We start from the raw sequence: 27,292 nt of genomic DNA, 5'->3' as shown, positions 1-27,292 counted from the left end.
CTTATTTTATTGGTAACTGATTGGCAAATGTCTTGAGAAAATCTACTCAAATCACAGTAAAATAAATCGTAATTCGCGCCATTTATACTTTTATATTTGTTGAGTCTGTTCCTACTTTTGGATCTCATTTAATGTGGTTCTCCTCATGATTATTCCTCTTTCTACTGATGTTTTTATTTTTATTTTTTGCTTGTTGCTCTTCATTTATTGTCAGTTAAAAAGTTGTTTTGTAAGATAAAACACGAAATAAGAACCGACAGAACAAGACACAGAGAGCGACCAAGCAAAAAAGGAAAAGAAAAGTCCAAATAAAATCCAAAAGGCGAATGTGTTACATTTGTTTCAATGTCTGGTGAATCTTTGTGTGTTAAGGTTTAAAGTATAAGTACATGTTTGATTTCTCTGTGTTTTTGTGGCAGGATCTTGGCCACAGTGGGGGCCGACTTCGACCTGAGGACACTGAGAGCCGTCCGGGTGCTGCGGCCGCTCAAGCTGGTCTCTGGCATTCCCAGTGAGTCAAAACATCTCATTATTAGACATTATTTAACTCATTTTCAGTCCTAATAGTAGCATACGTTGCAGCACACTTTACCTTGTGGAATTTCATAAACGTATTCAGCTTTAATATCACGCCTGCATTGTCAAACTTGTATGTATCTATATTGTTCTACTAAACTCCACATCCTAGTGTTCTTTATTTGTGATGTTGCTTGTTTGTGTAGAGTAGGATTTACGGTCTATACAATATTTTCCCCAAGATTATTTCAACATTTTGAAGACGCAAAAAGAAAAAAGTTTATTAAGTGATATTTCTGCACTTTTACTAGTTTATTTGTGCACAGCAAAACATCAAAAACAACCACATGGACATGCGTTACAAATAGGGATGTCACGATTATTAGATTTAGTGTCAATATTGCCTCAAAATACTTTGGTTCCTGTAATTTGAATGTTTAATTCATTGATTCATTTGATTTCAAAGGTTTATGGCTTTTCAGGACGTAAACCAAAAATTATGTCTGGTTTCAAGTTTTTCTCTTTATAGCTCTTGTTCCAGATTCTTACATAAGACTCTGATTTACTTTGTTGACATTTGCATTTTATTTTATTACCAGAAAGACTGAAACCCATTGTTACATTGATATATAAATTCAATTGATGAGACTTTTTTTGAATAATCGGTTTGTGAGAAAAAGAAAAAATAGGGAGGAAAAAACTATAATATTGAGCTTGTTATTTATACAAAGAAAAACTGTCAAAAACAATTGACATAATTTTAAAAAAGAGCCTTGCAGTGTAATCTCCGAAACAAGATTTTGAGTTCAATTTGACAGTCAATTGTTATTTTGTGCAATACTTGAACTTCAATTACAACCAGACCCGTGAGTTTGGGATCATCCATCGCTCCCCAGCATCGCCTCCATTGCGTTCTTTTCAGTCTTTTCAGCGACACATTGTTTGTGCAGGTCTCCAGGTGGTTCTGAAGTCCATTATGAAGGCCATGGTCCCTCTGCTGCAGATCGGCCTGCTCCTGTTCTTCGCCATCCTCATGTTCGCCATCATTGGTCTGGACTTCTACATGGGAAAGTTTCATCGCACGTGCTTCAGGATCGACACCAGTAAGAACCCAGCAGTATTAGACAGGAAGTGACCAGGGCATAATACTAACAAATGACCATCTCAAATGTTCACTCCCACATGTAGAGACACGCCAGTTTCATGCACCGTATTTTATTTTAGAAATGAAATACAAAACAGTTTCTTTGTAATACGTTCCAAAAACAATTCTAGTAAAACAGCTTGTGATTTTGGCTCAAGATCAGCCACAGGGCACTTTTTAATTCTGTTAAATCTTGCTGAGCCATTTGTCAAATATAATTTAATTGCATTGGCTTCAGTCTAATTTGTGAATCAGATGTTGCCGGAACAAAAAGTGGCATTTTTATTTTCATAACAGTTTATTTGTTATTAATTAGGAATCACGTCGTCAAAGTAATGCACATATTTATTGTTGCTGTGGGTAAAGTAAAGTCAGCACTGTTGGGTTTTAAATGGCACAGGACTTATATCTACAATCTCTAACAACTGTGAACAAAGAAAGCTGTCAAGAATAATCTGTTTCTGTAAAATCCTTGGTCCTGAATACAAACATTGCGGTCGTCCTCTTTGCACCGTCTGTAGATCGTTCCAGGTCAGTGGCTCCACAGTGTGATCCTCGTCCATTGTTCCGATGGTGTTAATAATAGGTTTTAGTCTTCTTTGGAATATGTGATTAGCTGTAAATAACATTGTTTCCGTTGCGCTTGTGAATGGACTGAGTGACTTTAGATAAAAATACATTAATGAGCTTTAAAATGTTGTGCAATTGTTTGTTGCATCTAAAGATATAACACAAAAATTGATGTATAAACCCAATTCTGACTCATTATACTTCGATTTAAATGACCATATTATTTATTCTATTGAGTTATTTCTTTGCAATAGTAAATGTATTGCTATTTTGTAGTTTGTGATACTAATCTTGTTGTACATGAAAGTATTTATAGACTAGACGGTCTTGTCTTTTTGATTTGGGGAAAATTGATTTGTGATAAAAATAACCTCTTTGAAGTCGTTCGGTTCCTGAGGCCACTTTATTTGTGCAACTGTTGTTGATTCAAATATAAAAGTGTTGATAATAAGAAATTCATATATATTTTTTTAAATTCTTAATCGTAACAAACCCCTGGACCCTAAGTAAAAGTAGCGATTGCATTTAAGACATCACTCATTAAATATTCAGCAGCTGTTTTAAATCTTAAGCTCTTATGCATTTAAGCAGTAATGTACCATACTATCACTGTAGTTTAAGCCATGTATTATTTATAAGACACAATCTTTTCTGCACCAGGTATGTTTACATCATACATCCTCAGCCAGCACTAAAAATACCTCATCATAACTCCTTTAGAGCTGTTTTTATATAGTGCTACTTTAGACCTGGTTTAGTTCTGGATTTGAACTAGTTTAGTCCAAGAATAGTGCTAAACTTTAAGACCTGCTTTAGTACTGACTTCAAACGGGCTCAGTTTGTTAATGGTGCTAGTTTAGACCTGGTTTAGACCTGGTTTAGACCTGGTTTAAACTGGATTGGTCTGGAAATATTTGCTTCATAAATATAGTTTAGTCCTGGTTTGGATCTCGGTCATTCCTGTTCTAATTGCAGTTTGTAACAGTTGTTCAAGAATGTTTAGTCCCACATGTTTAGTCCCAGTTTGATCATATTTAGTCAGAACTATGATCCTTTTACTCCTCATTTAACTCGTCAGACGGGCCTCTGCAATTTCACACATTCCAGTTTTTCAGGGATCTGTCTGGTTATTAATAGACATCTTTTAAAATCATGATCAGGCAATTGCACTAAAGGTTTAAAAGATAACACTGCAGTGAGACGTTTGTATTCGTGAATTTGGCAGCTGTAGAAGAAAGCAGACGCACAGGCCTCAGCTGGATGGCTGTGTGTGTCTCCTTTCCTCCAATCCTCTCTTTCTATTCTACTCATCTGTTTGCTGTTCGTCTTCGTAAATCCCCTCGGTATTCAACTGTTACATCCACAGGCATGCTGGTTTCTGGATACATCTCACAGCTTTAGTTTATGCTGTCAACCAAGAGATGTGAGCAAGGCTGAGATCCACCTGCTAATAACATTTTGGCCTGTTGTCGTTGATGTCTGGTCTGCCAGAAAGAACATGAAAGGTTCCGCCTTGATACAGTGAAGTGACATTAACTTGTATGTACGTTTTTATTAATTTATACCTTTATTTAATCAGGAGGTTCAGAATCTTTTTTGTAAGAGAGACCTGGTCAAGGCAGTGCCAACACAATCAATACATAAAAACAGCTCTATAGAAAAACAATTCTCAACCACCTCAATATTCATAATTTTCTTAAATTTCTCAAGGGACAGTTTCCAATTTTAGTTTTTTGTAGATTATTTCAAGACCAAGAGTGGAATAAAGTAGATTAGATACAATGAAAAGTGTTTTTGTTGAGCTGGAGCTGATGTCACTGAGGTTCTTCAGGAGTTGAGATGATGAGAGTGATGTCCAGCCAACAGCATCCTGAAGAGTGCAGTGAGTGAGGGCCTCAGTGATGAACCACAGTGATGCATGACACACGGAGTCGTTTATGTAGCGTGTAGGAGGGCGCTGCATATATAAAGTATCGCCATAGTCAATTACAGAAAGAAAAGTAGCTTCAACCACTTTTTTTCTTCGCAGTGAAAAGAGTTGTGGTGAAAATAAAAGCCAATCTTTGTTTTAGTGTTTTGAATATCTAGTTTGCAGACAAATTGAAGATGTGATGGTATAAAAACATCTTGCTGCAGACACACGGGTATTGCACTGGAGTCGTGATGAGTCGGTGTAAATTGGCCTTTAGTGGGTCTCTTCATTTTTCGAGGCACTAAAACGTCTAAATCAAGTCACTGTTGATTGTGTGTGTTTGTGTTTTTGCAGATGAGCAGGCTGCAGACTTCCCCTGTGGCCTCGAGCTCCCAGCGAGGACCTGCTCCAATGGGACGGTCTGCAGGGAGTACTGGATTGGACCTAACTTTGGCATCACCAACTTTGACAACATCCTGTTTGCCATTCTCACCGTTTTCCAGTGCATCACCATGGAAGGATGGGTGGATATCCTCTACAACGTAAGTCCATCCAGCCACGCCCACTCCGTGCAAATTCAGCTCTTTCACACACGATTACAACATTCTAAACGCGCGTACAGTTGCACAATTGTGTTTCGACTTTGACGGTGCACTGTGTAGCTTTTCACCATCCCGCTTTTTTGTTCAAGTGAGATAAGATAAGATAAGCCTTTATTTGTCCACACAATGGGGAAATTCCGGTGTTGCAACGCAAGTAGATACAGAAGAAACACTCTTAATAGAAAAAAACTCTTATAAACAAAACTCCTATGTACAGAACCTCTCATATTCCTAATAGGGAATAGAGAAAAAATAAAAATATAAAATAAGCTAACATAAGACAAAATAGTACTAATCATAGTTGTAAAGTAAACACTCTTATTTACAGCAGTTCTATGCACATGAATATGACATTATTGCATATGAGTATTGCACATGAATAGGACATTATTGCGTTAAGTATGACAGTAATTGCACATGATTATGACGGTATTGCACTTGATTAAGTCAGTATTGCACATGGGTATGACAGTTACACCCATGTGCAATACTGACTTAACCATGTGCGATAAAGGTGTTTTATTGCTCAAAAACATATTGGAAAGAATGCAGCTCTGACCTGTAAAGTGGTGTCACCTGCTTGTCTCCATGGAAGCACCGGTTCATACATTTATTGCCGTACTGTGGACAATTCCTGGCAAAACAATAACATCTCCACGGAGACGAGCAGGTGGCAGAAGAATTACAGCTTTAAAGCATTAAACTGCTCTTTTTGTCTGTCCTTAGCAGCAGGTCGGAGTGACTATGCACATTTTGCCCATGAATGATAAATACAGTTTCATACGGACCACTTTTTTCTTAGCTTTTGCAAGGCTTTTTTCGCTTCCAGCACTTTCTGGACTGAAAACCGTTCTTTCCCCCTGGCTGCTCCTCTTCCTCCCTGGTCTCCTCCAACATAAGATTAAAAACCAAGTCTGCGAAGGATAAGGATGAGTCACGCTGCTCCTATTAGGGCCACAGCACTTGTCAAAAACATTATGCAGAAGGTTAAATCACGCATTGTTTGTAGGGGTCACACGTGTTTTAAGTGAATTAAACAGAAGTAAAGATATGCAAACCTCTCAACGCGACATCTTTACGGTTTTGTGTGATTTATTGATCAGTTTTGTTGCTTCCTTGTCATTAATATTGCCCAGATAAGCATGTCCCAAAAGGATTTCGGTTTGAAATGTGTCATGTGATAAGTTCTTCCTGATGGCTGCACAGGACCATGGTCTATTTATGTCATTCCTTCTTTATAGGCTCATTTTCATTCAAGCTATAAAGGAGCTGGCATTTTTGGCATCACAGTTGTTGTTACACCCCTTGTGAATTGAACGAGCAGGTTTTTACGAGCTGAGAAAACGGCAAAAAAAAATCATAGATAGTTGTTTGTTTGCGTAAAGGAAATTAAATGATGATTGTATATTTTGAAACGTAAACTAAATCGTATATTTTTGCATCGTATCAAAGTAAGAAACTATGGAAGAACACTCACTTAATGGCACTGTTAAGTTGTATCAGGCAGGAATAACTATTGTGCAATAAGATCATTAATAAAATAGTGGAGTTTTTGGAAAAATGTTAATGATTTTAGCAAATATATCGAGCGAGACGTTTAGAGATGAATTGGGAAAACTGAGCACAAAGATCAGTAGTCGTGTGGAAGTGACTGTGACGTTTCTTCAAATAATGAATTGATTACAGTTAATTCTGTTTGTTATGCAAGAGCAAGGTGTAAATGATGGAAAGTCATATTGTGTCTCAAAACTTCCAAAGCATTTTTCTTAACACTCGCTTATATTAGCACAGTTTGCTAATCCCATGTTTGCGTGTCAGTTTATGCTACAGCTGTTATTCCACTCCAAAGACATGCCAGTAATTGTTGTCAGTTAAAATGTCTGTCAGGCATAAGATTAATATTGAAGATTTGTGGAGCCAGTCCAGAACAAAAAATGATATGGTTCATCGTTTGTGGATTTTGGCTTTGTATATTTACTTCAAAAGCAGCGACTCTCCCATAGAGTATACAGTATATACGAATATGCCCCGCCCACCATCTGAGATTAGGACATGATCAAGTTTCATGTTTTGACATTTAGACGGACCATTTAAGCTAAAAGGTTAATGTGTGTTTTGAGAGGAAATGCATTTGCTATTTTAAAATGTAATTGTATACTTGCTACGTCCACAGAACTTTAAAGCAGAACTAAGTAACAGTTTCACTTTATTGAACGCCTTAGTAACTCCCTGTGATGGTTAAATATATATTCCGTATTTTCCGGACTATAAGTTGCACATTTTTACATAGGTTTGGCCGGAGTGCGACTTATACTCCAGTGCGACTTATATGTGATATTATTTGTTATTTTCACACTGGAAACCGCAAGAGGGCGCTCTAGGCTCTAAGCGATGCTGTTTGAAGTGTCTCTGAGCGGGAAACCAGTCTTGCAACATTTGCCGACATCAACCCAAAGACAACTCTCCTGAGAAACCCTGGCTCTTTTTTAATTTTTTTAATGTTTGTCTACGTTAAATATTTTGCATGTGATCAAACTTATTTCTTATTTCAGGAAAAAAAAACTGTTCCGTCTGTTCCCGGGGCTGCAAGGGAATCTATGGTTAAGTTAATTAGTTCTGCTTTAATATTGTAAATGACCAAACACCACATTTATACAGCTTGTTAATGATAAAAGGCGCCTATATATAATATCTTGATTTCATGATGTGTCTGTCATTGTTAGCGGCGTTTCTAAACCAGATCACGTCACAACGTACAGAGACACTTAGACGTTGCCCTTACACTTAACCCTTTCTTACTTCGTGCTGGCTTGTGTGATAAACTCAGATTCATAGCCTTTGCCTCGATAATATCTGCTCCTGTCACGTACATTAATAAATTCCCCCCATTAGACTCAGCGGTGCTCTAGAGTTAGTCCTTATGGTCCCCTGAGGTTATGGTGTTGGCATTAAACTCTCATACGTCATAGAGCGAGCCTTTTACTAACCTTTAAGTGTACTTATAATGAAATAAAGCAGCAATCATAGTCATTTGTTGGCAGCCGTAGTAGAGTTATGCTGTAAAAATTGGGAGCCAGGGGATTTCCTTTGATTTTACTGTAGTGTTTACAACTCTTTGTTTAATGTCACAGAAATACTGCCGTGGTTGATATGAATATGTTCTCGTAAATGTACTAGTACAACACATTTGATTGAAACAACAACAGTGTAAATTCATCATATGTACTTGTTAAACTACCAAAAGCAAAACCTAAACTACGTTAAATTGTATATAATTTGAGAAGATTAGGACTAAAACCAGTTGTGGCTCATTTAAGGCTTGGTATTTCATATTCAGCTAGGTTGATAAATAAAATACAATGCTGCACCAACAAGTAAACACTTCACACCATTTCTCTGGCCGGCTTGAAAACGGCTTTGTAGTCTGTGTAAAATAATACAACCAGAAGGAGGGACACAAAATGGTGCCAATGACAACTTCCTGAATAAGGTGAATATGATTCTCTCAGCTGAAGTTACAGTAACAATGATTCTCGATTTACTGTTGTCAAAAGCTCTAGACAATCCAATTGACCAAAGACCAAGAGTAATTTAATGAAAACGTGTATCCTTTTTATTTTTTTGTACAGTATTCAATTTGAGCGTTAGAACGATACAAATAATGTTATCACCGCTGCATGCAAGTATTTGTGCTTTAACAGATTTCTGACAAAGTAAGACACAGATCTAATAGTAGATTGTGTAATGAGATGCTTGGTGTAGAAGTGTTATGTCCTCAGACGCAGCTGCGGCCTCTTTATTGGAGCAGACATCCATCATGGCCGCCGCCGTGTCCCGTTCTGTCTCCCTGGTTTTCAGACGAGGGCTAAGGGCAGGACCCAGACTGGCAGCCTCTCATTAGCAGACCTCTAGACCTGCTCTCTATGAAGTCAGGCTTTGACAGGTGCTAGTGTCTGTGTTGTTTTTATGGCCAGAAATATAGTTATATTGTCATTGTAGCTGTCACAGTATCTAAAGTAGTGAAGCTGATTCAAAGTTGGGTTGCACTTTCTGCCCTGCACATTTACACCCTTATTATCTCATAGTCAGACAATACAGTTGAGTGGGGATTTGTCATTTTTAACACGCTGCTTCTGGAACACACATTTCAGTTTTATCACGTGCACAGGTTAATGAGAAGAATCTGGAATGAATGTTTCATTTTTGTGACATATTGGCTCATGTACAACATTGCTCAACTTGTCATAAGTGACTCTTACAGATCATTACATAAATCTAGTACTATTATTGTAATTCTAGTACTTGTGAAGGGTCCGCCACCTGCTTGTCTCCATGAGGGTGTCTACGAAATGGCATTATGTGTTCCAGTCGTAGTTGGAGCTGCTATTTTTGGGGATTTTCTGTACATTTACACTGGAACAGCCTTACAACTCGGAATTCCTACTCGGAAACTCTGAGTTTTTGGTTTTGTATTCAATAAAACCACCTGTAATTGAAAAAGGCAAGATGGATCCATTTCATTCCAGGCAAAGCAAGTGCATTTTGTTTCTATTTAGCACAAGGAATTTACCTTTTTTTATATATACCAGTCATTTCCTTGTACTCGTCTGGCATCTTCCTCCACACTATCTTCCTATTAAGCGTCCCACATCCCATTGTTCCTTTATCAATCCTTCTCTAATCTGCTCCACACCCCGATCACATCCTCCCTCCCTCACACAACTAGCATTCCCACTGTAAGTGTTTTAAATTCCTTTTAATTGTTTCCTCAGTGTATCAAATGGGTCTACGGCTGTAATATTAACAAGCCTAGTCTCCAAAGCTGGTTAATTCGGCCACCCATTTGACCCGTAGCGCCGTAGTGATCTGGGTGTGGTGTGGCTGCTGAATTGATGCCTGTCCTCGGGGCGAACACTTTCAATGGGCAGAGCCGCGCCGCTAATGCTTTTTCTATTGCCTGGCGCGCTCTGACTGTGTGTGAGCGGCTAATGCACTAATAACACGCCCCGCTCCCATCTCGCCCCCCCATTATGACAGACCAGGCCGGCGTCTTCTGCCCAGCACAGCGCCCCCTGATGGGTTGTGGCAGTTCAGCGTAGATCGAGTGATTGTATGCTGTTCACTGGCACTGATAATGCAGTATGGGATAGAAATGCACTTTTGCGCATCACTGCAGGCCACATCACCTACTTTTAATAATTGGGGCAGCAGGGTCCAGTGTGGTAAAGGCAGCTCATTTGGTAACATTCCATATTTTGATAACTGCCCCTGATTTGACCCAGCGGTGTTGAAGGATGGGTGAAATGCAGAGGAAAACGTAATCTAATCTTCTCCACCAAACCAAACTTTTGGCTTTCGATGCCGGCGTGTCCTTCACGTCACTCACCTAAAGTGTCAGTTTGATTGTCTGATTGGTGATGGTAGGAGGTGGTGTGCCAAGTTATTCATGTCGAGATTTTGGGTTTTGTCTCGGTTGCGGGGATAAATGTTCTTACTGAATGACATTTGTGCACCTGCAGTGCCGCATGATATTGCAAAAAAATAAGAAAATAAAAAGTAATAAGGTTTTTCTTATGCTTTCTTTATTTTATTTTTTTGGCATGCATCTTTATTTATTGAATTTTATTGATTTTTTTTTATTAAAGAAAAACACAAATAAAATATATATACAAAAAGATAATACAATAAAAAAAACATAACAAAGGCACAGCCTGGGCAGAACTAGAGAAGTGTATGTTATTTGAAATGATTTTAAGGTGGTTTTAAGAAGATTAGTGCATCCAATCCAGATCATAATAAAAAGCAAGGTTTAAGCACACCAGGTCCAATATTTGAATACCATTTAGTCCACTTTTATGTCAAATTTGTCCTTTTCCAACTTAAGATAAGATAAGATCAAATATGCCTTTATTGTCCACACATGGGGAAATTTAATTGTTGCAACGCAGGTAGATACAGAGGAAAAGGATAGAAGAACTCTTATAAACAAAACTCTTATAAACAAAAACTCTTATAAACAAAACTCTTATAAACAAAAACTCTTATAAACAAAACTCTTATAAACAAAAACTCTTATAAACAAAAACTCTTATAAACAAAACTCTTATAAACAAAAACTCTTATAAACAAAAACTCTTATAAACAAAACTCTTATAAACAAAAACTCTTATAAACAAAACTCTTATAAACAAAAACTCTTATAAACAAAAACTCTTATAAACAAAACTCTTATAAACAAAAACTCTTATAAACAAAAACTCTTATAAACAAAACTCTTATAAACAAAAACTCTTATAAACAAAACTCTAATATACAAAAACTCCTACAGACAAACCCTCTAATTTCCTAATAAGGAATGGAGGAGAAAAATAAAGATAAAATAAAAAATCTTTATTAAGTTCATTTATCAATTTATACGTTTATTTATCAAGTTCAGTCTGTATGTGTTTTTTCCCATTTTCCGTTGGCCAATTATGGTGTCGGTGCAGATTGTTTATTTTGCTGCTTTACTTTTTAAATCAAATTACCATATTATAGGTATTGACTTTTGAATAACAAAGGCCGTTTCATTGGTTAACTTCATGTCTCCATTGGCTGTCGCTACAGACGAAACACTGATTGTGATTGAGGACGAATGACGCGCCAAATTGCACAATGAAATCTGATTATATCACATGTTAATGACACCTAGATTAGGCTTTAATAGTCTTGTTTTGCCACATCTAATCCCCATTACAATGAGCAGTCTGTTGAGGTAAACAAGACAAGACAAAAGTTGCAGTCCTGCTCTTGATGGTGGCGTTTCCTCAGTAGTTGATAAAGTACATTTGTCTTCATTACTGCGTGGACTAAACTTTCCCTGTTGGCTGCGCTTTGAATACTTCTCTCTTTTTTAAGCCGCTCTGCCAGGCCCGTGCCCTCCTCGTTCCAAATTCACTATTGATACGGCGTAAATGATTAATCGCTGTTAGAGAAGTGGAGGCCGATGATAAAAGACTTCTGGACTCAATAGGAATCTTTGCAAACCGTCTTCTGCAATCACAGCCAAAGTTTGAACAGTGTTTTTGTAATCTTTGTTTGTAACGCTGCTTTAAAACCCTGTCTGAACTATGGAACACTGTATGGCAGATTGTACTTTTATTTAGACACGTTTTCGGTCAATTGGGGGGTTTTATGTCTTCATTCTCTGTTGTTAAATATATTTGGTGTATTTTTAATTGCACTCTGTAATCACTGTGTGCTCTAATAAAGTCTTACTTATGGACAGACATAATGAAAATACAACATTGCCCCATGGAAGCAGCATTTGGTTGTGGTCTAATCTTCAACATTTGCACATTTACTGCTCCATGTTTGTCTTTGCTTTCCATATTGAAAACCCACAAAATGGCTTTAAAAACTAAACAATCTCACAAAATTGGCTGGACAATCCGTGCAGACTGGCAATTTTAAACCAACTAGTGCATTTATGTGCAGTTCTATAAATGGGACTCACTGCTTTATTCAGTGCAATTACACTCAGACTTGGCAACTTTGAAGATTTTGTGTTTAAAGTCGCACAGTGTAACTCGGTGTAACTCGGAAATTGTTTTACTTTGCCTGGATGGTTCCACAGTATGACATTAAACATATTTATCCCCATGGAGACTAGTAACAGTTCAGATCCGTGGAAAAGGCAACCTCTCTCACAGAATGCAGAAAGTCATTTTTAGCAATAAAACATCTGTAATCAAATAAATGCAAGATAGATTAGTGCAGTGCCGTAGTGTGGAACATTTTAGACAACGAAATAACATCTCCATGGAGACAAGCAGGAGATGTACAGTACCCTCCACCAGAAAAGTTACACAATGCACCTTTAAAACTGTAACTGCTATGGTGGTAATTGCTTTTTACATTTGTTTATGGGAAAACACGTACAAAGCTGTAGATGAAGTTGAGCAAACCATCCACAGGCCTGAAAGTATAACTCAAAGGTGCTTAAAACGCCCCTCCTGGGAATATTGAACTGATGACTTGTGAGTAAGTTTGATAAAATACAAACTTGTACTGCTGCTTCAAAATGCTATGTAGAAATATACAAATAAATACTGTGCACACCAGCTTTTGCAGAGAATTGGCACTAATAGCCGCGGGGCTGCTAACTGTGAGCATGGCAGCAGTTTAGTGTGGATTTAATTAAGACAGACCTGTTTATGTAATTCTGCAGCAGGACAGGACGAGCAGTGCTTAGGGTGATTTGTAGTGACATTATTATGTTACACGCACTGCTGTAGCTGAGGCCTCCGCCCGCGTTTCACTCCAGTTCAGTATTTAGTGTTTGTGTCCAAAATATGTTTAATCCGTAGTTTCTTTTTTTCTGTTTTAAAGCTAATATTTTGTCTTCCATCAAATCCAAATTCGAATCCATCACAATTAAAACTTGACTTTCGATGTCCAGCCTGGGAATCAAACCACCTATCTCCACGTTCTCTGCATTTTGTCTGTTGTTTGTGTTGATCCGCAAGTCGGTGGTTCAAACACTGCTCTCGATATTGTTGGTGCGTGGTCAGATCCCCTGGCTCATCTCCAACAGATGAATACTGTTGTTGTGTGCTTGGGCAACACACTTAATTTACTTCCACTGGTTTATGAATGTGTCTCCTTCAAAACACCTTAAAGACAGATCATATTGAACATAAATACATATACATGAATCTTAATTTAAATAGTATTTTTGTCTGTATTTGTCACTTATTTCAATTATTTTGCAAAGTATTGCTCTAAGTTTAGTGGAAACAGGACTAAAATCTTGAAACCAGCCACACAATCTGGGCTTTATTATATCTAAACTGCACAAAACTACACACTGACATCAAGACTCTCTCTGGTAAAACTATGATTTTCACCCCCCTTATCCTTACATGACATTGATCATATTTACATACAGTGTGACTTGTATCAGATTGCATTCACGGTCTCGCATGCGTAGTAGTAAAAGTCAGAATTTTTCCCCTCCAATTAAGCAGCATAATAAGCTCATTGTGCGTGTGGCCCATTATAGACCTGCTCCTTTATCTGCAGCAACAATGGAGCACATCTGCAGAGGCACCACATGAAATGAATTGGCTTCAGCTGGACAATAGAACAACAAGGAAATCTAATCTTGTGTAAACATTAATATATAGCAGCAGCAGACAGGCCTTTGGTGCGCGCCGTGGAAAGAGAATACACAAAGAAAATACAGATTCACCGTCCTGCAACTAATATATGACGTCCAACTAATGGGTCAGCAGCAGAGTGTGGCGCCGCGGTGTCACTGTTCGCTCTGATTCCACATTCGTCCTGGAGCGCTCCATTTTAGAAAAAGATTACAACTGACTTTTTTTCTGTGTTGCTATGTTTACACACAGAATGGTGACAAAATGTTGACCAACTAGACCGGGACTAAACCAGGATTAGAAGATGACCAAACCGAGGTCTAAACCGAGATCGTACCTGAAACAAACTGGGACATTTGCCAGAATAAGTGTCGTTAAATGCAGAGAATTTAGCTTGTAGGGCCCCCTTGAGGCTGGTGGTGCTCTGTGCAGCTGTAGAACAGAGCAATGCCAAGAAACTAAATTGGAAAGTAAAATTACAATTTGACTAGTGTCATTTGAACAAGACAAGCCCCAATGAGCAGTAAAAGAAGAAATAAAACATTTGTGAATAAAGCAAAAAAATAAAGTTGACTTTGGTAACGAATCAGCAAAAAACAAAAAAAACATTACAAAAACTAAATAGAATGTAGAGTAGAATGTCCTGTTATCTTTGCAAATATTGATGTATTTTTAACGTAATGTATTGATCACGATTGAAGGGATTTTAAAATGTGAATATAATTGAACATTGACGATCATACTATACATATTAAGAAGCTGTTGTGTGTTTCAGGCCAACGATGCCTCAGGGAACACATGGAACTGGCTGTACTTCATCCCCCTCATCATCATCGGATCCTTCTTCATGTTGAACCTGGTTCTGGGAGTTCTGTCCGGGTGAGTAACACCACGTCAGCTGTACATAATCACACTTTGTGTTTTTTCTGGTCACACCTCGAGTCAAACTCAGGCAGAACCAAGCAATCAGTCACGCATGTGAAACTAATGAGTTCATTGGTCACTTGTCATTTAGAACAAATCAAACTTCTCTCACCTCAGATTAACAGCTTTGTGCTTCGCTCATTGATTCTGCAGAATTATTTTATTTTCTCTCGTAAGCAGCTGTATTTGTTTTGAGAAATAGATTGAATCTAAGGCTGTAACTAACTGACTAAACCATTCATCCGTAGGTTGGGAAATACTTGTGAATTTGAGATTTTCACTAAATTTTGCTCATAAAAATATCATTTTGACGTAAATATTGCAGAATAACATATAAAAACAACCTCATAGCATGTTTTGCAGTCTGTTTATGGGCGGGGTTCATACTGGACAGGAACCAGCTCGTCACAGGGTTAACACAGAGACATAGACACCTCACACATGTGTTTGGACGGTGGGAGGAGCCGGAGAACCCGAGAGAACCCGAGAGAACCCACGGTAACACAGGGAGAACGTGCAGACTCCACCCAGAGAGGTCATGTGATGTTGGTCTGGCACCGTCAAAAAAACTTTCCAGCATTTACCGGTCCAACCACCGCCGCTAATTTGTGTCACGTGTCTCTCAAATGTGGAACAAAATATATAACTTCATTTACCTCAGATTTACAGAGTTTAGTGCGTCGCTTGTTGACTCAGCAGAAGTCGGCAACGTTTCTCAGTCTGTGTTATTTTTATCCTTTCCTCGTAATCCACCATGTTTGTTTAGAACGGACAATGCGTTTGTCTGATTGGTTAATCCGCCTGTCAATCACTCCCTTTGGAAATTGGCGCGACTGGTTTGGATCCCAGACCCTCAGGTTTTGTAAAGTCGTCTGTCAAAACGTGTTGGGAATGGCAGGTCAGGCAAGCACCGTGCAAGAGTATATACCAAATAATGATTATTCAATCCATTTTAGAGATAGTTTGCTTTTTACATTACTGTAACATTAGAGTATAAATATGTAGTTTACGGTTTGTCTATTTGTATTTTGTCCCTCTGTTTGAATTTTGATAATTTATTAATTTAGATTTTTCTTGTTTTTTCTTCTTTTTCATTAGAATACATTTTGGGGATATTTTATCATACTATAAATACTCTTTAATATAACCTTTTACTCTGCATTTTCCCTATTTCCTGTCCCTTTAGCCTTCTCTCACACTCCTCCTCTGATTTATTTAGTTAGATTCCTAATCTGTGACTGCAGCAATATAATATACATGAGCTTTTATTAAAACATAAATTCACGTGATTATGGAGCCCTCCTCCCTGAGCCAAAGCTGCTCACTCTCTTAATATAATTCAGTGCGATTCGACGGCAGATGGTGGCGAGTGTGTCATCAGCTGAGAAATGTCATCGTGGGAAAGGGCTGTGTGTTTATTGTCTCTTTTGTAATATTGCCTCACAGTTATTAACATCTTTCTTCAGAGTTGGGAGTCTCTTGATATTTGGCTTCTCATTTTGTCTTGTGGTGTCTTGTCTGAGCCAAAGCAATCATTCCCTCCAAGTGGAAGAACAAGGGAAGTTAAAAGACAGAAGTTACAGCTGAGATGAAGCTGCTTTTTCCTCTGTGATCAGCAACGCCGTTATTTTATATTATTGTTTATTTTATTCATAAAATATAAAAGACATAAACTGTGTAATGTAGTTAAACATACGAAAAACAGAATGAAAAGAAGCAAAAAGAAGAGCAATCTCATGTTATCTGCATCCATTTTTTTCAGTTAATACTTTACACAGATAGTTTAAAACATTGCATTTACATTTAAATAACATACATGACTTCATAGCAAACATTATCTGTCCTTTTATCCGGAACAACCTCATTTTCTTTTTCATACTTACAGTACTTAAAGCCCCAGTACGTAAGCCAATTTAAAAAAAAAAAAAAACTATAGTAAAAGCTGTTTTTTTTTTTCATTTTTGATGTTTTTCTTGCACTATTGAAACACAGAAAAACATCTGTACAGTGGGCGAGCTTGCATCTCCACAAACCTGACTTGTATTCAGGGGGAGCATCCGCCATGGTTTCCTTTTGGCTACGAGAGTGCACTATGGGGCATAAAACTTGAGAATATTCGGTACGATTTATTTTCTATTGTGCAGAAAGTTACATACTGTTACTTTAATGTGGTTGTTTTTATATATTTCTTAAATACCTTTAGTGTTTTTGACTTTTGATTTCTCTGTCAAGGTTATTCCAGAAATGAATTAATTTCACAGCAACGCTTCGTTCCAATACATTGTTTTTAATTCCTTTTAGATTATAGTGACTTTTGACTTATTATTATTATTATTATTATTATTATTATTATTATTATTATTATTATTATTTTGATTGTGCCCTTGGGCTGAACTGGCCTGTGACTTATTATTGTGGTATAAAGTTTCAAAATGGCAGCCATGTCTTGTCAGTCCGTCCCAAGGCAGCTGTAAAGTGAATAAATAATGGACTGTGAAGTGCAATATGAGTCTAATTTAATAAAATATGTTCATAAAGTGAAGGGAAAAGGTTTTGTGACGCTCTTTTATATGATTTTTTCTCCAGAATTATTACATATACATATTTTTCAGTTCCCTTCTTGATGAGACAGTGAGCACCATGTACATAAAACACAAACACGTTTATCTGGGCTTCTCTCTTATCGCTCACGTCCTTCTGCCTGGACTGCTCACTTAATACTCATTGTCGCACTTCTTCCGTTGTATTTCTCCGAACACGACTCACATTTGAAACAGTCAGAACTATCTTTAAGTCGCTTTTCCCCCGGTCGCGGGTCATTGTCGCTGACAGAAGCTGCCGTACTGTGCGTCGTGGCTTCTCTGCGCTCTCTCGATAAGCCTCCGTTTGTCCCGCCGGTGTAAAATCCATTTGCTCGCTCTCGCGCCGCTTTGAAATGAAGGCGAGAGAGGGACTGACTTAAAAACTTAAAGTCGTTTGTGGGACATCTCTTTGGGCCCTTCCCAGCGTCGACTTACAGGAAGGAGAAATGCGTCTTACTCTGGTTTTCTCGGTCGGGAAGCAGTAACGACGTGCCCCAGGGAGCGACTGAAATGTTTTGCTTCTCCAACTGTTCCTTAATATGAGAACATGCTTATTTAAAAACTCAATATCTCATGTCATAGTTAGCTTGTCTTCCCAGTGTGCTTAAGTCATGATGAGTCTAACTTAAATAACTTAAATGCAATTTGAATGTGAAGGAAGAGCTGAAAGAAGTCTAATGTGGGTTTGTGAACTTTATAAACACGGAGGAGCAACCAGTATGCCTTGGGGGATTGTCAGGTGTGCTTTGGGGGATTGTCAGGTGTGCTTTGGGGGATTGTCAGGTGTGCTTTGGGGGATTGTCAGGTGTGCTTTGAGGGATTGTCAGGTGTGCTTTGGGGGATTGTCTGGTGTGCTTTGGGGGATTGTCGGGTGAGCTTTGGGGGATTGTCGGGTGAGCTTTGGGGGATTGTCAGGTGAGCTTTGGGGGATTGTCAGGTGAGCTTTGGGGGATTGTCAGGTGTGCTTTGGGGGATTGTCGGGTGAGCTTTGGGGGATTGTCGTGTGAGCTTTGGGGGATTGTCGGGTGAGCTTTGGGGGATTGTCAGGTGTGCTTTGGGGGATTGTCAGGTGAGCTTTGGGGGATTGTCAGGTGAGCTTTGGGGGATTGTCAGGTGTGCTTTGGGGGATTGTCTGGTGTGCTTTGGGGGATTGTCAGGTGAGCTTTGGGGGATTGTCAGGTGTGCTTTGGGGGATTGTCTGGTGTGCTTTGGGGGATTGTCAGGTGTGCTTTGGGGGATTGTCAGGTGTGCTTTGGGGGATTGTCAGGTGTGCTTTGAGGGATTGTCGGGTGTGCTTTGGGGGATTGTCAGGTGTGCTTTGGGGGATTGTCGGGTGTGCTTTGGGGGATTGTCGGGTGAGCTTTGGGGGATTGTCAGGTGTGCTTTGGGGGATTGTCAGGTGAGCTTTGGGGGATTGTCAGGTGTGCTTTGAGGGATTGTCTGGTGTGCTTTGGGGGATTGTCTGGTGTGCTTTGGGGGATTGTCGGGTGAGCTTTGGGGGATTGTCAGGTGTGCTTTGGGGGATTGTCAGGTGAGCTTTGGGGGATTGTCAGGTGTGCTTTGGGGGATTGTCGGGTGAGCTTTGGGGGATTGTCAGGTGAGCTTTGGGGGATTGTCAGGTGTGCTTTGGGGGATTGTCTGGTGTGCTTTGGGGGATTGTCAGGTGAGCTTTGGGGGATTGTCAGGTGAGCTTTGGGGGATTGTCTGGTGTGCTTTGGGGGATTGTCAGGTGTGCTTTGGGGGATTGTCAGGTGTGCTTTGGGGGATTGTCTGGTGTGCTTTGGGGGATTGTCAGGTGTGCTTTGGGGGATTGTCAGGTGTGCTTTGGGGGATTGTCAGGTGAGCTTTGGGGGATTGTCAGGTGTGCTTTGAGGGATTGTCGGGTGTGCTTTGGGGGATTGTCAGGTGTGCTTTGGGGGATTGTCGGGTGAGCCTTAGGGGATTGTCAGGTGAGCCAGGTGAGCCTTAGGGGATTGTCAGGTGAGCCTTAGGGGATTGTCAGGTGAGCCAGGTGAGCCTTAGGGGATTGTCAGGTGTGATTTGAGACCTCGCCGATTTGAGAACTCAAGCGACTGTTAGTCCCTTTTTTAAAAATGCGCACACTCGCCCTCCAAGAGACCTCCTCCCATCAAACCTTTGCTACAAAGTATACCCAAATAGACTGTTTTTTCATGCAACAAATCACACCCTCTCTCTTATTGAGCACCTGTTTTAACATGACTGTTTTTTGGACATTTAAGTTCCCACGCAGCGCTCCGTATTTCTATTTATTCTTATACAACACTTTCCCTTGTTGAAGACATTTCCCAATTGTGTGTATTTTAAGCTCAGCAAATTCAAGTTGTGTTACAATTGAATCTTAATGGAAGTAGTTGACACGGCGTAACCTCAGAAAAGTAAAAGGACTGTTCTGTAGACATTAAAATACTAACATTTAGAAAACAATAGCATTTAGCCTGCATCTACTTGGTTTTTTAATACAAATTTAGGCCGTGGGGCCACTTTAGTCTTCTTCTTGAGTCTTTGCGTCAGTATTTGGTACAACATAGATCCTTAAGTGTCTGTTTCTGTAGTTCTTGAACCGTGGGTGACAGAGGAGCTCTTCTACATTAAAATGAATGGATTTCTTCTACCACAGAGGTCCATTAGTGAGCGTTCCCTGCGATGCCGACTGTATCTATGGACTGAGCCATAACGGCATTGACTTTGGGGGTATACATCGAACCTATTGAAATGTTGTGATCAATTTAGCATCGCTGACCGTAGCATTCGGACAGTTACCCTTTAGCGTCCGCCCACCCCAGGTCCCTGTCGTCCGGCGCGCTTCCCGGTTCCTCCACTGAAGTTGTCAGATGAGTTTGGAGCTGCGCTGGAGGGGAAAGGTCATTGATCCAGTCTGACAGGGCCGTGCGGGGGCCGTGTCACCGTCTAAAGGCCACGATATTAGCTTCAGAGTGGGACGGAGAGCCTGGACACCCCCAGGGGAGTCGCCCGGGACACTAAAGTCTGCTTTTATCCCATCAGCGTGGGCAGGGCTCCAGGCGTGTGGCAGTGATCAGTCTGGACCCAGCCATCTGCACTGGTGACCTTTTGAACTGCCTCTCTGCTGGGTGTATCAAGCAACCAGCCAAACATGTTTTTCAAGTGCATTATGTAGAGATTTCAAATGATTAGGTTGGCCAGTAAATTGTCAATAACCTTAACATCGAGAGAACAAACATAAATTGTGTGATATTTGTTGTGTTAAACCAATTTGTCTGTGTGAACCAAAGCATTCTGTGACCTCAGAAAGACACCAGATTAATCAAAGAAGTATGAATGAATCAAAAGCTCTTCATGTGTAGTTTCGATGAGGGAACTTTATACTGTAGTTAAAGGTTGAATGGACGATTTTTTTGACCAAAATCTGAGTCTTATTTCCTCGTGGCGTGGACTGCCGATTAGTCCTGCCACGTATCAATCATAAAACGCACCTACTGCTCACCTGCAGCCGCGTGTGGCTCGTCCCCACGAGCAGCACGATTCTGTGTGCCTAAGCGCATGGATCTATCATAATATAGTTCCCTCAGTGTACGGGGCAAAATGAAGACGGAGACAGTTCGAGCTGACTCATAAGAAGACGGAAATCTACGGGAGACGAGAGATGCGATACGATCCGTCGCGCTAATAAACACGCACGTGTGTGTTGTATCAGTCCGCACGGGGGAGTGGCATGCGCACTTCCGCCTGCGTTCTCAAATCGCCGAAAAATCGTCCATTGCGCCTTTAAGTCAAAAACATACTTGCTTTACAATAGCGTCTTCATAACGACATTTCTCACATTTGAAATCCTCGAATTTGCAAACCTTTATCTATTGTGTGGCTATTATTGAGGCAAAACAATTAAACCAAGGGAAATATCAGAGTTATCAGTGGCACAGAGCGATGGTTTCCTATGAAGATCATTCTTAAATGCCAAACCTGCTGTTAGAGGGCGCTGTACAGTGCCTGATTCTGTGCGTTCCTTGAAGTTTGCCATCACGCTAAAGCTAACAAATATTAGCATTCTAACTGCAAACTTCCTGCTTCGCCGAGAATAAAACGTTCTATAATCCGACGCAGATATCTTGCAGTGGTCCCATTTTCTAAGCAGATTTTACTTTATTACATGCAAGAATATTGGGTGCAGGCTCTTCAACTACTTCAACTACTCAACTCTTCAACTACTACTATTATTTAATATCTAACTCACAAACTCTGGCCATAATGAAGAAATATCAGAATTGAATTGACACGGATTAGTATCTACTGACTCCATATTGCCCTTGGTCCATGACAGTGACTGGTTGTGTATTTTACATTCCTTTAACGTAACGAGCTGAATGAAAATGAATGTGCTTTGCTGTTAAGCTACACTCTCTGAGATAAATATATGTGTACACTTTTATTAGGGTCTAATTTGCGGTGATTCAGTGCTGTGTTTGGACTCCTCCTGGCACATGCATTTGTACCCATGACAAAGTGTGAACCTGTGGGCTGTTCGCCGTTACAAAACCAAGCTGCTGCCATCAATTCCCTCCTCGCAACACAAGCTGCAACTGCCGTGCGCTCCATTTAGCGTTTGTGGAGTTCCATAGTCTAATTGACACGGGAAGTAGGCAAAATAACACATTCTGTCACATTTTTTGGATACACACAGTATTTGGCTCGTGATAGGCTAAACAGTACATCAGTATTTTTGTATTTTGTCGCACCTGTGATATGCTTTTGATTCTGCAGTATTAAAGAATAAGGGCATTACAAATTATTGCATGTATAAGGTTCAACATTTGTGGATTTTCTGGCTAATTCCTAATAGTAAAAGCTCGTGAGCGTAGGACGACACTGGAATACTGTAACAGGGTCATCAGGGCTAATTAAAACGATAATATCACAATAGTTAAAATGAATGAATGATAGTCAAAACATTTTATTGATATGAATCATTACAATCAGAACAATTTTGTACTAAAATGGTGATTGTCTTTGTTGGCAATTATCATACACAATGTGCCACAAACGATTATTGTCTACCTTTTACCACGATAAACGGTACTATTCTTTATCATCCCATCCCTTATAGCTGGTGTATCCACTGCTATTTTGCTAACAGTCGTCTGGACACAACCAGTGGCTGCATCTGAGCTGAAGTAGCCACACAATTAGACGGAGACAGTGGCAGCGACGTATAGAGAGAGCGAGGGAGGCAGACAGCTACTGCATTGCAGGAGCTTCCCTCGGCGGCGCTGAGGGAGACACACCAATCAGAGGCTGCGGGGGCGGACTGGAGATCCCAAACACCGGGCATGTCGGCTTTGTTCACTACATGTTGTTTTGTCCTGACTTTGTTGGACAAACCCTCCTTGTCTTGTAACCGTCACGCTGCCGAGTAACCAGATTTGTGAAATAAATCATACCTGCTGCTGACTGTTATCTCAGATCAATTGTCAAAATATCAATAACCTTTGACTAGCACTAAACTAACTAGACTAACTAGTGAGGAAGCGTACTAGAAAATCATACACAAAGTACATGCATTTATTTTGTCTCTAAAAGATAAACTGATATTTAATTCTACAGATGATAATAATAATGGTTTTCCAGATGCTCAAAGTCATTTTAGAACTTTGTGTATTATTCATCCACTCCAAAGAAGTACTGTAATGCCCATGCCAACACCAGCCCATGTACCCATCAGCCCACTGGGAAAATCCCTTTATGCCAGTCAACCCTCGCCTGTCACTCACTGAATCACATGTTTATGTGCCGTTTTTCTGTGCCCAGAGAGCAGTGACTGTAGCCACAGCTGCCCTGGGGCAGACTGACTGAAGCAAGGCTCTATTGGGCCAATCATTCACACACGCCACATTCATACACAAACAAGGGGGATGAAGTGTTGCTCAAGCACACAACGTCAGTATCCAATTATACATGTTTGCGTTCATATTAAGAAAGGATTAATTGCACGGATGAAAAAAATCTAGTAATAATCCAGTTATTTTTCTTTGACAAAAACACATTTCTACTGTGCTCATAAAAAGTTAAAGTTGGAGTCCCTGATGTTCAGACCCCACTAAAGTGAAAGTTTGTATTCTAACTTGTTCCTCGCTCTCACAAGCTTTGACACGTTGGTAATGTTTGTGCTTATGGCTCTTACTGCCAGGTAGTTTTATCATTGACTGTAGACAGCGCACAGCGGTCTGATTTTGCCTCAAAGTGCTGCAGCATACTCTCAGAGGGAAAAAAATCTAAATGTACTAATTTCCAAGACTAAAGAAGGGTAACAATATTCTTTAAAACAAATAATTCAATTTAAAAAAGCTTTTATCTCCCTTTACAAATCCTCTGTCTCCATGTATTATTTTACATGTATTGCCTTGTGGTTTACATCATTATATATATAACACCATATGTTATATCACATCATATATAACACCAGATGATCCTCCTTATTCATCACTTTCTATATTTATCCTGGTTTCAAGGAATGCACAACCTTATAATTTCTTACAATTTGCTTTTACTCTTTAATATTCTCAACTATTTCAATGTTGCAAATACAAACGTAGAACACCACTTGAGGCTGCAGCAAAAGTAGAGCATTTTCTCCTCTTCTTCATTCTCAGCTCCGCCCCCTTTTCTCCTCTTCTTCATTCTCAGCTCCGCCCCCTTTTCTCCTCTTCTTCATTCTCAGCTCCGCCCCCTTTTCTCCTCTTCTTCATTCTCAGCTCCGCCCCCTCGCTCACATTAGTAGCTCTTTTGCGATGCAGCTCTTTTAAGTTCAGGACGGCCTCAGGGTTATGTAGGGTTGTGACGTAACCGTAAGCACTACTGCAGAATCACAGCCTTTCCCACTAACAACCGCGGCCAGACTCCCCCCTCCCCAGACACTTCCTCCAACTCCTCTTGGGTCTTGTGGGTGCAGTTTGGGTCTTGTGGGTGCAGGTTTGGGTCTTTTGGGTGCAGTTTGGGTCTTGTGGGTGCAGTTTGGGTCTTGTAAGTGCAGTTTGGGTCTTGTGGGTGCAGGTTAGGTCTTGTGGGTGCAGGTTGGGTCTTTTGGGTGCAGTTTGGGTCTTGTGGGTGCAGTTTGGGTCTTGTGGGTGCAGGTTGGGTCTTGTGGGTGCAGGTTTGGGTCTTGTGGGTGCAGTTTGGGTCTTGTAAGTGCAGTTTGGGTCTTGTGGGTGCAGGTTAGGTCTTGTGGGTGCAGGTTGGGTCTTTTGGGTGCAGTTTGGGTCTTGTGGGTGCAGTTTGGGTCTTGTGGGTGCAGGTTGGGTCTTGTGGGTGCAGGTTTGGGTCTTGTGGGTGCAGTTTGGGTCTTGTAAGTGCAGTTTGGGTCTTGTGGGTGCAGGTTAGGTCTTGTGGGTGCAGGTTGGGTCTTTTGGGTGCAGTTTGGGTCTTGTGGGTGCAGTTTGGGTCTTGTGGGTGCAGGTTGGGTCTTGTGGGTGCAGGTTGGGTCTTGTGGGTGCAGTACATGGAGAGATCATAGAGAACGAGAACAAGTGTTGAGAAATATTGCCAATTTCACGCCACTGTCCCCCTTTAGTGGACTAATCGGTCAACAGGTCATGTCTTTAGTCAACCGATAATTGCTTTCATCGACTACAGGACTACACTGCACTGATAAATCATATACCAAATATTTTTTCCAAAACATATTTAAAATGTATGGCTATTGTCTGGTACTAGTGTGTTTATTGTGCATATTCAGGATATTTGCTGATTAGAAAATACAAATATATGATATTGTTGCATGATCCACTTTAAACACCAGCTCTGTTGTTCTGACCTCCGTCACACACTCTCTTATCTGCTACACACACGACTCCACTGTCAACGCTGCACTCACCAAGCCTGTGTGTTGGCTTGTCATGTCCCAAAACATTTGTTCTGACCTGTGTTTTTGTGGTTTCACAGAGAGTTTGCCAAAGAAAGAGAGCGAGTGGAGAAGAGGCAAGAGTTCCTGAAGCTGCGCAGACAGCAGCAGATCGAGAGAGAGCTGACTGGATACCTGGAGTGGATCTGTAAAGCTGGTAGGGTTATAAAGATGCACCCGGGGTTCAATAGTCTGTTAACTGAACACGTCAAGGCAGTGCTTTCTTGCTGTTTCTTACTGAATGAGTCATAATAGCTCACTGTGCAGGACCAGGGTGAAAACAGATTCACTAGACAGCGACAGGTCTTTGAATTCTGCACAACACGACTGAATGAAAAACCTGATACACGCTGTTTTAATACACAGTTTAGTTCTAATTATGAATAAAGTTTTAGATGAAGACTCACATTGGCCCCTTGGCTTCCAGATGAAATAACCCAGATTACCACTAGTAGTAAGATTTTTTACTCTACCAAATCTGCAAAAAATAGTTGACTTAATTTTGACTAGTTGACTATGAAAAATAATTATAGTCATATTTTGATAATGGTAATGGTTATTATTATTGTTAATTTGGTGGGGACGGTGCATGATAATGAACACACAACACTGTCATTTCCATCCGTTGTCACTCAGTCACTCTCAAACACACTCATTCATACACCAGCACACGGGGGAAATAATCACTGCCTTGTTAGCTACTAAAATAATCATTAGTTGCAGCCCTATTCTCTACCATTATAAGCTTAATAAGTTCCCAGGTAAAATGTTGGTGCTGAAGTACAATCAAACCTTTGCCAAATGCACCTCCCTGATTCACCAGTCTGTGCTCATATATGTTTCAATGATGAAATACATTTGGACACTCCTACAATAGACATTCATGTCTCTTAATTTAAACAAAAAATTAGGTAATTTCTAATAGTTTTAATTTCAGACGACATTCTCGATATTGTAATATTGCTGCTCCTGGATGATCATAGACTTGCATAGCACTGTAGGTGTTGTTGGTGTAGGCAAAAATATTATCTACCTCAAGAGACCACAAATATTATATATTCGATAAATGCAACTTGTTAAAGCTTCACAATATAACTAAACCACGAGGATGCCTGGAATATTCATACTTCAAAAAAACATTGCATTTTTACTGTGAGCGGACTCGTCTCCACATAATTTGACCTGTAACATAACCTGGTGGCACCCCCTGCTTCTCTCTATGGAGATAGTACATTTAAAGCATAGACACATATCCATCCTAAAAGCAGGTGAAGGATAGTGCACCTTTAAGCTCTTACTGAAGTAATCGAATGTCTCACGTTGCAGAGGAGGTCATGCTCGCTGAAGAGGACAAGAACGCAGAGGAGAAGTCCATGGATGCAGCGTGGTACAAAAAAAAAGCCAGCAACTCAGGTGAGGAGGACAAGAATAACTTTGTGTTATGCATCATAATAGTATTGGTAATTAAACGATTAAGTCACCATTGGCAGCAACTTTTTAGTTTAGTTTGAGTTTATACTATGCAAAACTGTCCAACTTTTAGCATCAAGGCCAAGTCTTTAGTGCTTGTACTCTATGTCCATATAAATGAGGAATGAAGGAATAGAATTTTAAATGAAATGTATGTATTTGAATATATGAGATTGTATCATTATTTACCTATTGTGCATCTCCTTTGTAAGTTCATTTATCTAACACAGATCATTCACACTCCCTTTTATGTCCCGTCCTTCCTTTCTCCTCTCCCTGTCAGAGCCCAGTCAGTCATTAGAGCCGTACATTAATGTGATTAGGATTAAATACAATGCAGTTCAGAGGCAGCGTGGGAGTCCAAGGGCCCTTCACGCTAGTTTTAATACTCTCCGCTCTGAAGAGCTCAATGCCCTCCTTGACTTTTATATGCCTCTTAACAAAGAACCGAACAGTGTTGAGTTATTCAGTTGGAGGCTTTAAACGGAAACCTATATTCGAGACAATTAGCTTCAACAATAGTTAAGCACACAGTGGTTCT

General features: G+C 40.0%; 1 protein-coding gene across 1 annotated transcript in view; it reads left to right on the top strand.

Moving 5' to 3' along the window:
* Positions 1-27,292, top strand: part of cacna1ba (calcium channel, voltage-dependent, N type, alpha 1B subunit, a) — a 146,583-nt gene that overhangs the window by 53,811 nt on the left and 65,480 nt on the right. Inside the window, exons 4-9 of the mRNA XM_072432636.1 lie at positions 420-511; positions 1,467-1,619; positions 4,497-4,684; positions 14,660-14,763; positions 25,323-25,438; positions 26,608-26,694. Coding sequence (XP_072288737.1) covers positions 420-511; positions 1,467-1,619; positions 4,497-4,684; positions 14,660-14,763; positions 25,323-25,438; positions 26,608-26,694 — 740 coding nt within the window. The remainder of the gene's footprint in view (positions 1-419; positions 512-1,466; positions 1,620-4,496; positions 4,685-14,659; positions 14,764-25,322; positions 25,439-26,607; positions 26,695-27,292) is intronic.

This window comes from Eucyclogobius newberryi, unplaced genomic scaffold (genome assembly GCF_026437365.1).
Source record: "Eucyclogobius newberryi isolate DKJ021-1_F unplaced genomic scaffold, fEucNew1.0.hap1 SCAF_6, whole genome shotgun sequence".
Classification (NCBI taxonomy): Eukaryota; Metazoa; Chordata; class Actinopteri; order Gobiiformes; family Gobiidae; genus Eucyclogobius; species Eucyclogobius newberryi.
Note: the sequence above shows the minus strand (reverse complement) of the source record. Positions and strands in the feature narration are given on the sequence as shown.